Source organism: Phyllobates terribilis, unplaced genomic scaffold, assembly GCF_046119375.1.
Source record: "Phyllobates terribilis strain yellow unplaced genomic scaffold, ASM4611937v1 Scaffold_4__5_contigs__length_816908805, whole genome shotgun sequence".
Taxonomy (NCBI): Eukaryota; Metazoa; Chordata; class Amphibia; order Anura; family Dendrobatidae; genus Phyllobates; species Phyllobates terribilis.
This window is the reverse complement of record NW_027362764.1, coordinates 219122431-219140273: the sequence shown is the minus strand read 5'-3', so window position 1 is coordinate 219140273 and position 17843 is coordinate 219122431. Positions and strand designations below refer to the sequence as shown.

The 17843-nt window shown below is 42.0% G+C and overlaps 1 protein-coding gene across 2 annotated transcripts in view; it reads left to right on the top strand.

Moving 5' to 3' along the window:
* CPNE4 (copine 4) overlaps window positions 1-17843 on the top strand; it is a 915330-nt gene that overhangs the window by 721652 nt on the left and 175835 nt on the right. For both annotated transcript variants that reach the window (XM_073678089.1, XM_073678088.1), the window contains 2 exons: window positions 8512-8610; window positions 14483-14569. In XM_073678089.1, coding sequence (XP_073534190.1) covers window positions 8512-8610; window positions 14483-14569 — 186 coding nt within the window. The remainder of the gene's footprint in view (window positions 1-8511; window positions 8611-14482; window positions 14570-17843) is intronic.

The following is a 17843-nucleotide window of genomic DNA, read 5'->3' as shown; positions in this document are numbered from 1 at the left end:
AGGCAGTGATGTCCTCTGTCCCCTCTCTTATACATCCTAGTGACGGAGCACCTGCTCTCATCAATTCGCCATAACCCCAATATTAGGTGGATTGAGGTGGGAGGCACCGAGTACAAGTGCTCTCTATTTGCTGATGATGTCCTAGTATATATCACTCAATCACATATATCCATCCATGCTGTTATGGCTGAAATAGATCACTTTGTTACATGGTAAAATTTTAAAATCAATGCAGCAAAGTCTGAGGCCCTCGATGTCTCCCTCCCCAAATCCATATAGGATTCCATCCAGTCCAACTTTCCCTTTGCCTGGCCCTCACAGGGTATCAAATACTTAGGAATTCCTATTCATAGAGACCTCTCCCATCTATGTTATCTTAATTTTGGGCCCTTTATTGAACAACTCCATACAGACCACGGTTGGCAAGTTAGAACTGTAAGATTCACTACGTGAACCACTGGTGTTTTGTGGAAAAGCACATGTACACTGCGTTCCAAATTATTATACAAAAAGTGTTTAGGAGTGATAAGGGAAGAATTTGTTTGTTTGTCAGTTAAACTCATTGATGGTGATGTGTGTCAGGGCTCTTTATATCACTGTAAGCAATTGCAGACACCTGTGCTAATTAGTTTGGCAGGTGTGTCCAATGAAAGGCAAGACTACTTAAGAAGGCTCTCTCACATTATTAAGCAGCCTACATTTTCTGCCAAAATGGGAAAGAAAAAGGATGTGTCGGCTGCTGAGAAGCAACAAATTGTGGAGTGTTTAGGTCAAGGCATGACTACAATCAACATTGTGCGATGATCAGGATGAAGTGTCTTGGCAATCAAGAAGTATGTAGCTGATTCACAGTACACACGTGTGCGTGCTGATAAGGGCAAATTGAGGACTCTTTCCTACAGGCAATTACGTCAGGTTGAAAGAGCAGCGGCAAAAAAGCCTTGTCATAGCAGCAGACAAGTTTTTGAAGCTGCTTGTGCCTCCAACGTCCCCCGAACAACAAGATGCAGGGTCCTTCAGAGGTTTGCAGCTGTGCATGCGCCATCCTGTCGACCTCCTCTATCCACTTCACACAAGCAGAAACGGCTCCAGTGGGCCAAACATTACATGAAGACTGATTTCAAAACTGTTTTGTTCACGGATGAGTGCCGTGCAGCGCTCGATGGTCCAGATGGATGGAGTGGAGGATGGCTGGTTGATGGACACCCCACGCAAACACGGCTACAGCGCCAACAAGGAGGAGGTGGAGTAATGTTTTGGGCTGGAATCATGGGGAGAGAGATTGTCGGCCCCTTTAGGATCCCTGAAGGCGCTAAAGATGAACTCCATAATGTATGTGGATTTTCTCAAACAGCACTTCCTGCCATGGTTCAAGAAGAAGAACCGTGTATTTCACAGCAAGATCATTTTTCTGCATGATAATGCACCATCTCATGCTGCACATAAAACATCTGCATCTCTGGCTGATATGGGCATAAAAGGGGACAAACTTATGGTGTGACCCCCATGCTCCCCTGACCTCTACCCCATTCAGAACCTTTGGAGCATCATTAAAAGGAGTGTCTATGATGGCGGGAGGCAGTTCACATCTAAGCAACAGCTCTGGGAGGGTATTCTGTCCTCATGCAAAACAATTGAAGCAGAAACCATCCAAAACCTGACAAATTCAATGGACGAGAGAGTTCAGAAGCTCCTTTCGAACAAGGGGTCCTATGTGAAAATGTAACATCACCTAGAATAAAGTTTTGAGTTGAAAACTGTTTGATTTCAGTTTCTAACAACCTGCTAATGCTTATAATTTCAAAAATGACCATTTTTTTGGTCTTTATTAAAATGAAAAGGTTGATCGAAAAGTTTGAGGGATCTAAGAGTGTGGCAACCCAGTAGTCATGATTACTTCGAATTCTGACAATATGAGGGTCATGCTGCAGGTAGTGCAGCAAGAAGGCACTTATGTGCCTTGCGCATCTCGGAGCCCCAAAATTATTTTCCGGGCTAGATGCAGCTAAAAATTATTTTTAATTTTAAATCTGGTGAAGCTTTAGTATAGATGGCCTAGTAGGATCTGTGCTGCACACTGCTACAAAGCCCAAATTATTTTCCAGTCAAGATACAGATAAACATGATTAGTAATTTGAAAGCTTAAAACGGTTGGTAGGGTGATTTTAACCAATCATCAAGCTTTTACTCTCCCCAGGATGACACAGGGGTAGAAAAGTCATTTCGGATCCATGATTTGTTCATCTTTATGAACGTGAGTCTGTCTACATTATCAGTGGAGAGCCGCGTGCGCTTATCTGTCAGCACACCACCAGCAGCGCTGAACACACGTTCAGACAGAACGCTGGCTGCGGGGCATGACAAGATCTCCAAGGCGTAAGTGGCTAGCTCCGGCCATTTGTCCAGATTGGAAGCCCAAAAAGAGCAAGGGTCCAGTGACACAGTCGTGGCTTCAATGTTTACTTGGAGATACTCCTGTACCATCGTCTCTAGGCGTTGACTATGTGTCAGACTTCTTGTCTCCTGTGGCCTTGCAAAGGATGGGCTAAAAAAGTGGTGAAATGATTCCGCAAAATTGATGTTACCAGCAGATACTGTGGTTCTGTTACGGTTTGAGTGCTGAACACTTGACGGTCCCACGGTTGGCAAGTTGGAACTGTGAGATTCACTACGTGCACCACTGGTATTTTGTGGAAAAGCACATGTAAGATTCTGCAACAGTCTCTGCTGATACTCCTGCATGCGTGCATCCCTTTCTATGGCAGGAATAATTTCTGCAAATTTACTTTTGTACCGGGGATCTAACAGTGTGGCAACCCAGTAGTCAGGATTATTTCTAATTCTCACAATTCGAGGGTCATGTTGCAGGTAGTGCAGCAAGAAGGCACTCATGTGTGTTGCGCATCCAGGAGCACCAAGTCCCTGTTGTGTTGGTGGCGAGGTAACAATCATGCTTCCTTCCTCTGTCCTCTCCCCCCAACCTCGCACAACAGAAATGTGATCAAGGTCTCCCTCATCTGATGAGTCTTCCATCAATTCTTCCTCCACTTCTTCCTGGGCTCCTGCACCTTCCTCACTAGTTTAGCTGCTACCATGCGCCCTGGTAAAACCATCTCCCCCACCCTCACATGCCTGCCGCCTTGGTGCTGCCGACCGTCTGGACCTTGCAGATGTTAGCCCTTCCGCATACAACTCCTCCTCCTCTACTTCCTCCACCTCCTCTTGTGCCACCACCTGACTCCGAATTCTGTTTAACATGTGCTCCAGCATGTAAATCACCGGAATAGTCATGCTGATAATGGCATCGTCAGCACTAAACATCTTCGTCGCCATTTCAAAACTGTGCAGAAGGGTGCATAGGTCCCTGATCTGAGACCACTCCTCCAGCGTGATTTGCCCCACCTCTGGATCTCGTTGGCCCAGGCTATACGTCAGAACGTATTGCACCAGGGCTTGTCGGTGCTGCCACAGTCGCTGCAACATGTGCAGAGTTGAATTCCACCGGGTAGGCACATCGCATTTTAGCCGGTGAAGTGGCAGGCCCAACGACTTCTGTAGAGATGTAAGTCGCTGAGCTGCGGGATGCGAACGGCGAAAGTGAGCACACAGCGACCGTGCCCTCTGCAGAAGGCCATCTAGTCTGGGATAGTGGGCTAAAAATTGCTGGACAACCAGGTTCAACACGTGAGCCATACAAGGCACGTGTGTGACATTGCCCCGGCGAAGGGCCGCACCCAGGTTTGCAGCATTGTCGCACACGGCCTTCCCTGGTTTCAGGTCCAGTGGAGACAACCATTCATGAAATTGGTTCTCCAGAGCTGACCACAACTCCTCAGCTGTGTGACTCACATTTCCCAGACATTTCAATGTAAAAACCGCCTGATGACGTTGAGCCCTACTGCCAGCATAGTAAGGAGGTGTGCAGGATCCCTTCTGCGCAGTTAGAAAGCTTGTGGCATGACCAGACAGGCTTTGGGTGCAGGTGGAAGACCGAGAGGAGGTTGAGGAGGCAGAAGCAGTGGAGGAACTTTGACATAAAGAGGATTGACGCACAACTCGTGGGGACGGCAAGACTTGGACAGCAGCCCCTTGTCCTGCTGTCACCATAGTTACCCAGTGCCCAGTCAGCGACATGTAACGCCCCTGTCCATGCCTACTCGTCCAAGTGTCTGTGGTGAAATGCACCCTGTCACACACAGAGTTTCTCAAAGAAGCGGTGATGTTGTGTGCGACATGCTGGTGGAGCGCAGGCACACCTTTCTTTGAGAAGTAGTGCCGACTGGGCATCTGGTACTGGGGCACTGCGACGGACATAAGGTCTCGAAAATCCTCTGTGTCCACCAGGCGGAAAGGCAGCATTTCTGTAGCCAAGAGCTTGCAGATGGTGAAATTCAACCTCTTAGCTTTCTCATGGCTAGGAGGAAATGGTCTTTTACTTGTCCACATCTGAGGGACCGAGGGCTGGCTATTGTGCTTAGACGGGGTTGATAAGGGTGTCCCCGGCAAACTGCCGGTCTGTGAGGAAGATGCAGGCGGACATGTTAGGTTGCCTTGATCCAAAGGTGGTGCTATCGATGTCGGACAGCGCTCAACACCAGCTGGTGTTACCACCTCCAAAGAAAATGATGACCTGCCAATCACGCTGGCTGTTGCGGGTAAAGAGGTGGCAGGTCTGCGCCCCAAAACAGGTGTGACTGCTGTCCCCCCAGTCACAGAGGATGAAGAGGCCGCGGATGCACAAGATATGGCAGACGGTGGTTGGCCCGGCCGGCTAGACCGCATTGTAGCACACTGAGCTTCCCACTGCAACTTATGCTTCATGTCCATGTGCCGGTTCATGCATGAAGTACTCAAACTATGTATTTTTTGGCCTCTACTTAGCTTTTGCTGACAAATGTTACAGATAACACGAGTTGGGTCATCTTTATCGATCTGAAAAAATGCCCAGGCTATGCAAGGCTTAGCACCCATGCGACCTGAAGAGCCACCACGACTTGTGGTGAGAGGCAGAGTTGTGTTTGAGGATGCAGTTGTTGACGTGCTTCCAGTACTACGTCTCTGTCCAGGAAGGCGCAACCTGACCTCGTCGTCACTAGCATCTTCCTCCACCTCCTCTGCTGACCTCATCTCTTGGCTGACTGTGGGTTGACAGTAAGTGGGATCTCCGACCTCATCATCATCACCCTGTGCGTTATCACACCCGTCGTCCTCAGAGCCAACCTGTTCCTGCCCTGACAAAAAACTAAAGTTGTCGCTCCAATCAGGTATTTGAGTCTTATCATCGTCTTCCTCATTGTCTCCACCAACAGGAGTTACAGTTTGGGAATGAGGGTCTACATTATGGTCAGAACCTTCTGCGTCTGGTCCTGGATCCGACTCATAAAGATTCTGGGCATCAGTGCAGATCATTTCCTCGTCTGGATTCACAGAAGCGCTGGAGTCGACCTCTGATTCCCAGGCTATAGTATGAGTAAACAGCTCTGCAGACTCAACCATCTGTTCTACCTCATACTCAGACGGGCAGCTGGAGATTTGGGAGCTGTGAGGAAGCAAGTGCGATTTGGGTGACACCTTTGAGGACTGGAGTATTTGTGATGTTGAAGTTGATGTGGAGGAGAGCCCACTTAAAGGAGCACTTGATATCCGTTGAAGCACCTGCTGTTTTTGTGCCTCATCTGGAATTTGTAGCGATTGGCGTGGCCGTAAGAAAGGGATCTTATCACATTGTCCGCTAAAAGAAGTAGACATTTTAGTTTGGCTGGAAGATGGTCTTTCTTCTGCACCTACCCCACGGACACAACCTTTTTTCCCCTTCCCAACACGCCTATTCCCCTTTCCACCAGCAGCAGGCCTTTTTCCACTCATTTTGGTGGTTAACTAATTCACAACTCTGGAGTTGTTTGCACAAAAAAACAATGGATGGTAACCGAGCAGAGCTGAGTGGCCAAACTGTGGTATTAGGCCAAAACTATTGGCTGGGTTAGATGCAGAAAAAAATTATTTTTAATTTGCAACCTGATGGAGGTCAGTATAGATGGACTAATAGACCAAGTCCCACACACCGCTAGAAGCCCAAATATTTTTTCAGAGCTAGATGCAGAAATTTTTTTTATTCAATTTGCAACCTGATGGAGGTCAGTATAGATGGACTAATAGACCAAGTCCCACACACTGCTAGAAGCCCAAATATTTTTTCAGAGCTAGATGCAGAAAAAAATTATTTTTAATTTGCAACCTGATGGAGGTCAGTATAGATGGACTAATAGACCAAGTCCCACACACCGCTAGAAGCCCAAATATTTTTTCAGAGCTAGATGCAGAAAAAAATTATTTTTAATTTGCAACCTGATGGAGGTCAGTATAGATGGACTAATAGACCAAGTCCCACACACTGCTAGAAGCCCAAATATTTTTTCAGAGCTAGATGCAGAAAAAAATTATTTTTAATTTGCAACCTGATGGAGGTCAGTATAGATGGACTAATAGACCAAGTGCAACACACCGCTAGAAGCCCAAATATTTTTTCAGAGCTAGATGCAGAAAAAAATTATTTTTAATTTGCAAACTGATGGAGGTCAGTATAGATGGACTAATAGACCAAGTCCCACACACCGCTAGAAGCCCAAATATTTTTTCAGAGCTAGATGCAGAAAAAAATTATATTCAATTTGCAACCTGCTGGAGGTCAGTATAGAAGGACTAATAGAACAAGTCCCACACACTGCTAGAAGCCCAAATATTTTTTCAGAGCTAGATGCAGAAAAAAATTATTTTTAATTTGCAACCTGTTGGAGGTCAGTATAGATGGACTAATAGAACAAGTCCCACACGCTGCTAGAAGCCCAAATATTTTTTCAGAGCTAGATGCAGAAAAAAATTATATTCAATTTGCAACCTGCTGGAGGTCAGTATAGAAGGACTAATAGAACAAGTCCCACACACTGCTAGAAGCCCAAATATTTTTTCAGAGCTAGATGCAGAAAAAAATTATTTTTAATTTGCAACCTGTTGGAGGTCAGTATAGATGGACTAATAGAACAAGTCCCACACGCTGCTAGAAGCCCAAATATTTTTTCAGAGCTAGATGCAGAAAAAAATTATATTCAGTTTGCAACCTGATGGAGGTCAGTATAGATGGACTAATAGAATGATGCTATGCCCAAAAGATTTTACTTCACTAGGTGCAGTAAAAAAATTGGTATTCTATACACAGGTGGTATATCTTGCAACACAGATAGGCTACTCCACTGACTAACACACTCTGCAATAGGCCAAAAAGGATTAGCTTTGCTAGATTCAGCCAAATGCTGTGAAAAAAACTTGCACAGCACTGGCACAGACCTGCCTGGCAAAAACTGATAGGAACTCATGTAACCTAGTCCTGAAAAGGACTCCAATTACAATTAGTCTTTACTCCCACAATCTATCTATTTAAGAGCACAGACCTGCCTGATAAAAGTCGTAGGAAATGCTGTAACCTAGTCCTTAAAAGGACTGCAATCACAACTATTCCCTACTCCCAAGCTATCTGTATATTTGTGCGAAAATTGGCTTGAAATTAACAAGGTATAGCGCACACAGCAACAGCGGTGCCGTCTAACACGCAGCTGCAGCAGTGAGAAAATGGTGGTGACGGGGAAAATGGCTTGGTCTTATAGGGCAAGGACATGTGACATACACTGCCAATCACACATGCCCTTGCTTGTGTGAAAAAAAGCACTTCGCTCCGTGTGTGCGCTGCTGATAGGCTGACAGATTGCACCTCCCCACTGCAAATGCGGGAAAGAGAAAAAAAAATGGAGATCTTCATTGTTCCTGCAGAGATCCATCCCCTGCCCCTCCCCCCGCCCCGCTGTACACTCAAACTGCGTATTAACATTAATTTTCATCATTACTGAGAAAAAATCCAGTTATGATTTTGGTGCACGAACAGTTATCGAACATAACCTCGAACAGCCGAATTTTTCTCAAATTGTTCGTGTTCGCCGACCGGCTCGAACACCGCCCAAAACAGCTCGAATTTGAGATTGGCGAACAGTTCGAGTAGAACAACGCTCATCTCTATTAGAGAGTTCACCACAATCTTTCTGTGTTTCCCTCTGCCTGTTTCCTCTCCGTACTCCACACTGCTCCTCTCTTCCCTTTCCATAGAGTATAATGGGCTGAGTCGCATGACACCACAGTGAGCAGACAGGCTGTCGTTTTTGAGCAAGGCAGATTGGAGCTGTTTTTTTCCAGTGAGTTTATGACAAGTTCAGGAAGCAGGGGGAGATTAAGTGGTGTCTGATAAGTGGGAAGAGAGCAGATTTCTCTGATGAGATACAACATTACAACATTTCTTATAGTCACATTTACATTTCATTGATGCAAAGTTTGTTGAAAGTACACTTCCATTTCAAGGGTATGATTTCTGTGTACTGGTAATATGTGTTTTCTATTGATGATTTTTGTGAAGTAAAATGTTTCTTTTATTGTCATTATTAAATGAAATATTCAATGTTTGTTTTTCAGTGTATAGTCTGGGACTGGGACTCTAATGGAAAACATGACTTCATTGGAGAGTTCAGCTCAACATTCAAAGAAATGAGAGGAGCGATGGAAGGAAGACAGGTAGTAGAAATATATCATGCATACAAGTGGCTTGCTTTAATTAAATGTTTAGTAAGTAATTGGATATAGAAAAGGTAAACTCAGGAAATTATCCATTTGGACTTGTAAGAATGGATTACATGAGCCCATATGTAAACTCATGGAATCCATTAACCTCTACACACATGACCATTTTCCATTTTTTCATTTTGTTTTTCCCTCCCGTTTTCCTTCTAAGAACCATAACTTTTTTTATTTTTCCGTCAATAGAGCCATATGAGGCTTGTTTTTTGCAGGGCGAGTTTTACTTTTGAATAACGCCTTTCATTTTAACATATGATGCACAGGAAAGCGAGAAAAAATACCAAATACTTATTTTTTGCGCCCTGATCAGACCTTTTTTTACTAATATTGCAGTTGCCGAACACTGCAAGCCTCTGCTCGGTAAGTGACGGGTCAGTCTTCCTCTAATGACTAGTTTCCCCTGCGCAGGTGACTAATAATGTAACGGAAGTCGGTACATTGATCTTGCAGCGCCATCATCAGGAGCTCACTGACCAGGCACCACCCCTTCTGATGGAATGAACTTGGTCAATGATGGTGCCTGATCAGAGAAGACAAGGGAGACAAGTCACTGAGAGAAGAGTGACCTGATAAATAATGACTGGATGCCAGTGGTGGGTGACAAAGTAGGGAACAGCTAGTGAAGAAGTGCCCGCCCCGATGCACTTGAGAATAAAACTTCAAAAATAGATTTCTCACTAATGCCTCAACAAAATTCTTCTAGATAGCAGAGGCTTTACACTCATAGATTTAGTTAAGGGTTGAATACCTTGCTGACAGTTCCTATTTTACTAATATATAAGTATTACATTTTCTCCTCCTGCACTTGTTAGTAGAGACTTCCTCACAAATGGCACAGCGATCCGCTCCATAAAATGACTGCTGATGGAGGATCATCTGACCAGATCATTCCATCAGCCTCCTCTGATAGAAAAGCACCTCACATGGGAAATATATTTCTCAAATGGAGGAAACTGATGGACAGGTCTGCTCATATGATCCTCCATCAACAGCCATTGTGAGAACAAAGAGCTGTGCAATCTGCAGGTAAGGCTGTCATAGCAAGTACAGTAGAATTATATAAATAACAGTGGACAACACATTTGTCAGTCCATCATGTGGGATGAGTAAGCACGGTATGGTAGTTTCTTGCGTACATTTGTGAAAATAGAGGAAAACTATTTTTTCCTTTTGTTCATCCAAGGTCTTTCCCTTTCCTTGCTTCACTTACAGTGGGTACGGAAAGTATTCAGACCCCTTTAAATGTTTCACTCTTTGTTTCATTGCAGCCATTTGGTAAATTCTAAAAAGTTCAGTTTTTTCTCATTAAAGTACACTCTGCACCCCATCTTGACTAAAAAAAAACAAAAATGTAGAAATTTTTGCAAATTTATTAAAAAAGAAAAACTGAAATATCACATGGTCATAAGTATTCAGACCCTTTGCTCAGTATTGAGTAGAAGCACCCTTTTGAGCTAGTACAGCCATGAGTCTTCTTGGGAATGATGCAACAAGTTTTTCACACCTGGATTTGGGGATCCTCTGCCATTCTTTCTTGCAGATCCTCTCCAGTTCCGTCAGGTTGGATGGTGAACGTTGGTGGACAGCCATTTTCAGGTCTCTCCAGAGATGCCTAATTGGGTTTAGGTCTGTGCTCTGGCTGGGCCAGTCAAGAATGGTCACAGAGTTGTTCTGAAGCCACTCCTTTGTTATTTTAGCTGTGTGATTAGTTTCATTGTCTTGTTGGAAGGTGAACCTTCGCCAAGTCTGAGGTCCAGAGCACTCTGGAAGAGGCTTTCATCCAGGATATCTCTGTACTTGGCCGCATTCATGTTTCCTTCAATTGCAACCAGTCGTCCTGTCCCTGCAGCTGAAAAACACCCCAATAGCATGATGCTGCCACCACCATGTTTCACTGTTGGGATTGTATTGGGCAGGTAATGAGCAGTGCGTGGTTTTCTCCACACATACCACTTAGAATTATCACCAAAAAGTTCTATCTTTGTCTCATCAGACCAGAGAATCTTATTTCTCATAGTCTGGGAGTCCTTCATGTGTTTTTGAGCAAACTCTATGCGGGCTTTCATATGTCTTGCACTGAGGAGAGGCTTCCGTCGGGCCACTCTGCCATAAAGGCCCGACAGGTGGAGGGCTGCAGTGATAGTTGACTTTGTGAAACTTTATCCCATCTCCCTACTGCATCTCTGGAGCTCAGCCACAGTGATCTTGGGGTTCTTCTTTACCTCTCTCACCAAGGCTCTTCTTCCACGATTGCATAGTTTGGCTGGACGGCCAGGTCTAGGAAGACTTCTGGTGGTCCCAAACTTCTTCCATTTAAAGATTATGGAGGCCACTGTGCTCTTAAGAACCTTGAGTAATGCAGAAATTCTTTTGTAACCTTGGCCAGATCTGTGCCTTGCCACAATTCTGTCTCTGAGCTCTTTGGGCAGTTCCTTTGAGCTCATGATTCTCATTTGGTCTGACATGCACTGTGAGCTGTGAGGTCTTATATAGACCGGTGTGTGCCTTTGCAAATCAAGTCCGATCAGTTTAATTGAACACAGCTGGACTCCAATGAAGGAATAGAACCATCTCAAGGAGGATCACAAGGAAATGGTCAGCATGTGACTTAAATATGAGTGCCTGAGCAGAGGGTCTGAATACTTGTGACCATGTGATACTTCAGTTTTTCTTTTTTAATAAATTTGCAAAAATTTCTACATTTCTGTTTTTTTTCAGTCAAGATGGGGAGCAGAGTGTACTTTAATGAGAAAAAAAATGAACTTTTTTGAATTTACCAAATGGCTGCAATGAAACAAAGAGTGAAAAATTTAAAGAGGTCGGAATACTTTCCGTACCCACTGTATATCGTTTTTCAACAGTTCCATGTGACAAGGGTCTGTGTTTTAACAACCTCTATGGGTAAAGCATTGTTTTAATAACTTTAATTCTTCTTAACTGAAAATGCAAATAATTCACAAAAGCCAAAACTACAAGGCATAAATGATACATTGTAACCATGCATTCATTTATAGAAACTAATATAAACAAAATAGTGCCGTAATGTGTGCCAATTCCATCTCAATATTCACATGGCTTTCTGAAGGTACTGGGATACTCTCTGGAGGCAAGAGCAACAGCTGCTAGAGAATTTCCCAGATACATGTTTGTCATGTCTGTCTGCTACCTCACTTAGAAAAATCCATTACACAAGACCGATAATTGAGCTTTGGGGCAAAAGGGGAAATCAGCAGCTGTGGTTTGGGAGGAAGTAATGTAGGACAAAATGTCCTTTTTCAAAACTAATTGACTTTGAGATGCCAGGTGTTGCAAGGGAATCCCGGAGTGTAGCACATATCAGATCTCTATTATAAATCATAGACAGTCAAACCTAAAAGCCTTAACTATATTGTAGACGTCAGCAGAAAACCCAGCTAATTCTTCTTTTTTCTCTGCTCTCTGTAGAAACACAGAAGTCTATTTTCCCTGCATTTATCATTCCCCAATTCATCGCCTGACCCAGCTTCTCTCTCCTCCAGATGGCCAGAGACTTTTGCAATGACCTATGAGTCATACAGGAAAAATTGACCTCCTGTTTCTACATAGAGCTTAGAAGGATTCAGCTAGTCAGTTTTTAATCACGTGATATCATAGACCTAATGGAAAAGAGAAGAATTATTTGGGTAGAAAGACAAAATGAGCAATTGTAAGTCCACAGTGCTGTATAATATGATGATTGCAATATATTAAGAGGATAAAAACTTTGAAGGGAGGAGTGCTTCATTAAAGTTAAAGGGTAACCATATTTTCATGTAACTTTTCAGAATTAGTTTTCTTGTGTGGACACATGAGGGATAACACTGTCTTTTTCCATTATATGTCTTTTATTCTGCATTATCATCAGTTTTTCTCTCTGTACACTCTATCTCTAAATTTGCAATTGACTCTGAGCTGCTGGGAGAAGACTAGCTGCTATGGTTTTTCCCATACACAGCACAGCACACGGAGAGGGATTTCTGCTCTTTATTTCTTCGTTAGCACAGAGACACGAGCAGGAGCAGTATGGAGGAAATTATAGAGCAGTAGATTTTAATCCAGTTGTGGAGTGAGGTAAAATATTCTTAAGGAAAAGTGGCTCATAAGTGGAGAAAGAAAGGAGAATTCTCCAATATGTATTTGCCTGTTAAAATTTATTTGCTTGTACTTTTGGCTTGTGCAAAGTTTGTAGAGCTTTAAGTTCTTATTTACATTGGTTGTGCAACTGTAGAGAAAAGAGTCAGCTTTTCCCAAAAATTCTGCCACACTTATCAGAGGGCTGTGTGTGGTATTGCAGCTGAATCCCTTTCAAGTGACAGTCTTTAACTAATACACAAACCTTTTAATTCATTTTTTAAACTACATTATATGCATATTGGTTGTGAGCTGCATTTTATGTTGCACACCAGTGTCTAGTGTCTTTGGGTACGCTCATGATCTTTCTTTATTCTTTAGGTCCGCAAAACAGTTTACAGATCTTTTTTTTATTTCCGTGACATTGCCCCTGTACTATGATTGTACAATGTGTTGCTGTATATTCATTGCTTCCAGTCCTATTACTGTTCGGAATCTGTATAGTGTCAGACTCCGCTGGGCTTGACTCTACTGAATGCCACCAGATCTGTTATCTGATGTGTTTATTGACCCATTCTCAGAATGCTGATTTTATACCTCAATGCCCCACTGCCTGCTGTTTCCAAGCTGTTTGACTATACAGTTACTACAGCAACAGTATTTTTTAATACAAAACAGTAGGGTACAGTCAATGATTTTCCTAAAACTTTGAAACTATCAGTGTGCAATGCTCTACATTTCCATTATAGATTTTTGTATAATTAAAGGGCTTTCCCGCTATATAAAGGGATTGGATTTTGCTAAGATATGCCTTTACTTGCTGAATGGTGGGAATCCAACTACAGGAACCCTTACTGACCCTCGGAATGAAGGATTCCTCTGCGAGTTGTGTAATTCCCCATAACCACCTATGCATAGAACTCCATTCCATTAAATAGAGATGTACTGCTGTTCCCTGCACACTGGACCAAAGGAACCACGCATTTTGGAGATGTGGTATTCCTGAGGTCAGTTCTCAACCTATGGTAATATTATGACATATTCTAGCAATATGCCATACTATTTTATGATGGTAATACCACTTTGAGTTCCCAAGTGCTTATCTTAGAGACCACTCTTTATTTATTTCTTTTTTAAGGGCGTTCGGCTCAATCTTGAACCATGGCGACTTGATGGATGAACGAACTCTAGGAAGATCGATCTTATACAAGTCTAGATAGATCCACTAGGGTCTTCTCCGCCATTATCTTGATAGTATCAAGCGATCTGGTTGCTTGTTTTCCTCTTCGGATTGTTCCTTCTATTCTTCCAACTATGATATCCTTTTCCAGTGATTCCTCTCTTTGTATGATGTGTCCAAATTAGGCAAGCCATAGCTTGATGATCCTTGCTTCAAGAGACATGTCTGACTTGATTTGTTCCAAAATTAATTTGTTTGTTCTTCTTTGTCGAGTGTCGAAGACAACCAATCTGGATAATAATTCATATCCATTTTTTGATTATTATTTGGATTATTCCTCATTCAAAGGCCCTATTTTTACACACTATGTGTAGACATAGTGTGTAAAAATAGGGTCTTTGAATGAAGAATAATCTACATCGATAAGACCTGTCTCCAAAGTTTACACAGCTACTATACTGTCATACCAAGACTATACCCACAGTGGTTACGCGGCACTTTGACGCTTTTGTACTAAGGACTTTTTTGTCTTTCCTATAGGTACAGTGGGAATGCATAAATCCAAAGTACAAAATGAAAAAGAAAAACTACAAAAACTCTGGCATTGTAATTCTCAACTTGTGTAAGGTAAGAAATCAAAATGTTAGTAAGTAATTAAGATCATCTAGAGATAATCAAATAATTTGAAATTTGAATTCACCAGGGTTGATAAATTTTTACCAACATTTTGATTCACAGTTAATCGATTTGGCAGAAATCACAATACTGCAAAACTTCAACGTGTATAACACTCTGACTCTTGATTGCATGCGCTATACCATGTGATGTGATGGCTATAGTGGCACGTAAAATTTTGGGCACTCTTGGTCAGAATTACTGTTATTGTGAGCAGTTAAGCAAGTTGAAGATAAAATTATCTCTAAAAGGCCTAAAGTTAAAGATGACATATTTGCTTTGAATTTTAGGCAAAAAAAATATATATTTTCATTTTTTACATTTTAAAAATTACAAAAAGGAAAATGGGCCGATGCAAAAGTTTGGACACCCTTGGAGATTTGTGTGCTCAGATGCACTGTACAATGCATCATGGCAAAGTACGCTTGTTGGCGCCTGAAGTTATGTGAGCTCTCTGTAGCTGACGCAGTCTTCAGCAATGTGAAAAATGGTGGCGAGCATTTTTTTGCCGATTCACATGAATCGAGTCATAAATTGTTCAAATCCACCGGGACCTGCGAATTACATAAAATTTGATTTGAATTAGATTTGCATTGAATTAATTCAATCATCTCTACTCACATCTATAGGACAGAACTATTAATGAGTCCAAGAACTGTATTGATTTATATACATATGTGCATGAATTTAATTAATTTATGTGGTATGACATGGAGCAAATATCTATACTAAATCCAAATCAATATATTTTTTTAAATATGGTAACTTTTCTTGCCAAATGACTTGACAGCAGTAGATTTATAGGTCAGAATTGTACTCTCATTAATCTTTCACATTATCTATAAATAAATATGTAACCCTTTACTGACCTGACCCAGAAAACACTCACTTTAATTCCCACCAAGCCTGTAATGTGGTAGGATTTGCAGGCCGTGTCTCTTAGGGCATATATGCTATCAGTTCACTGCAGCCATCCTTGTAAATCTATTGGCACAGATGTTATACATTTTTATTTAAAGGGGCACTGCATGCAAAGTAAATTCGAGAGAAATTAAGATTTTAAGATTACTTGATAGGGTTGCGAACTGGACGGCAATAAAAAACTCTCTACAGTTGGAACACTTTCAGAAATCTTAACATAGATATATGTTAAAGATATTGTTTTCACTCTTTTTTATAATCTGCATCCACAATTATGTCTTATTTTCCGTTTATGTATACATAAATGGCAAAGGATTTTTGATGCTTATTTTATGAGCAGAAGTGTAACAAGTAACTATGTAACCATGGAGCCCCATTGCACAACTTGGAAAGCGGCCCAGTCTACCACCCAGACCACTTTTAGCAGCAATTTCCCAAAAATATATGATTATTTTTGTTTTGTTAAAAGAAATCTGTCAGTAGGATCCACTCTCCTAAACTATTTCTATGGGCATAAAGGTCATACGAAGCTGAATAAAATGATACCTTGATACCTGTGATCCAATATCTAATTGAAGAGATATCCACATTTTTCATATATGTAAATGAGCTGTTTAGTACTATGGGCCGGACACTGATCTGCATGAGAATCTGTCTACAGAGCATATTTTTATTAAACAGGGGAGTTACCAGTGTGAGACATGTAACTAACACAAAACAGCAGAACTGAACTTTGTCTCCTTACAAACACATTTTCTGTAGCTCTCACAGCTCTGCTGTATTGCAACAATTTTACAGCCCTGTCTGCCTTTGAAATGGTAGATGAAGTTGAGAGGAACCTGCAGATGTGTCAGGTATAATCACACACAGCTCTGCAGTGAGATCAGGAGAGCAGAGAATGGCCTTTATATATCACACTGGTAAAGCCCCCTTTTATTTAAAATAATCTCTGGAGGCAGAGTCTCATGTTGATCAGTGTCAGGCCATAATCTGGAAAAGCTAATTTACATATAAGAAAAACATGGATTTCTCTGAAATAAGACATCGGATCACAGATATCAATGTATCATTTTATTCAGCTTCCTATGACCTACATGCCCATGCAGATGGCTTAGGATTCTATTGGGAGCGCCAATGATCAGCTGAACACTGAGCTCAGCAATCTCCAGTGCTCTCATTAAGAATGAATGGAGCGGTAGTGCAGATGATCAACCTCTGCTTTGGTTCTCGGGATCGGCAGGGGCCAGGGTGTTTGAACCCACAGTGATCAGAAAGTTATCATCTGTTCTGGGAATAGTGTATAATATTGAAACTTGAGACAACACCTTAATCCCTTTAGAACCCAAGGTGGTTGGCATGTTAATGACCAGGCCAATTTTTACAATTCTGACCACTGTCACTTTATGAGGTAATTACTCTGGAACGCTTCAACGGATCCCACTGATTTTGAGATTAGTTTTTCATGACATATTGTACTTCATGATTGTGGTAAAATTTCTTCAATATCACTTGCGTTTATTTGTGAAAAAAAATGAAATTTGGCGAAAAATTTTGAAAATTTGAAATTTTATGCCCTTAAATCAGAGAGATATGTCACACAAAATAGTTAATAAATAACATTTCCCAGATGTCTACTTTACATCAGCACAATTTTGGAACCAAATTTTTTTTTATTATGGAGCTATAAGGGTTAAAAGTTGACCAGCAATTTCTCATTTTTCCAACAAAATTTACAAAACCATTTTTTAGGGACCACATCACATTTGAAGTCACTTTGAGGGGTCTTTATGACAGAAAATACCCAAAAGTGACCCCATTCTAAAAACTGCACCCCTCAAGGTGCTCAAAACCACATTCATGAACTTTATTAACCCTTCAGGTGCTTCACAGGAAATTTTGGAATGTGGAAGAAAAAAATTAACATTTAACTTTTTTCACAAAAATGTTACTTTAGACCCAATTTTTTTATTTTCGCAGGGGTAACAGGAAAAAATGGACCACAAAAATTGTGCAATTTCCTCTGAGCACACAGATACCCCATATGTGGGGAAAAAACACTGTTTGGGTGCACGGCAGGGCTCGGAAGGGAAGGAGCACCATTTGACTTTTTGAATGTAAAATTTGCTTGACCCCAACCTTAACCCCAACCCTAGCCTAACCCTAACCCCAACCCTAACCCTAGCCCAACCCTAACCCCAACCCTAACCCTAGCCTAACCCCAACCCTAACCCTAGCCTAACCCCAACCCTAACCCTAGCCCAACCCCAACCCTAACCCAACCCTAACCCTAGCCCAACCCTAACCC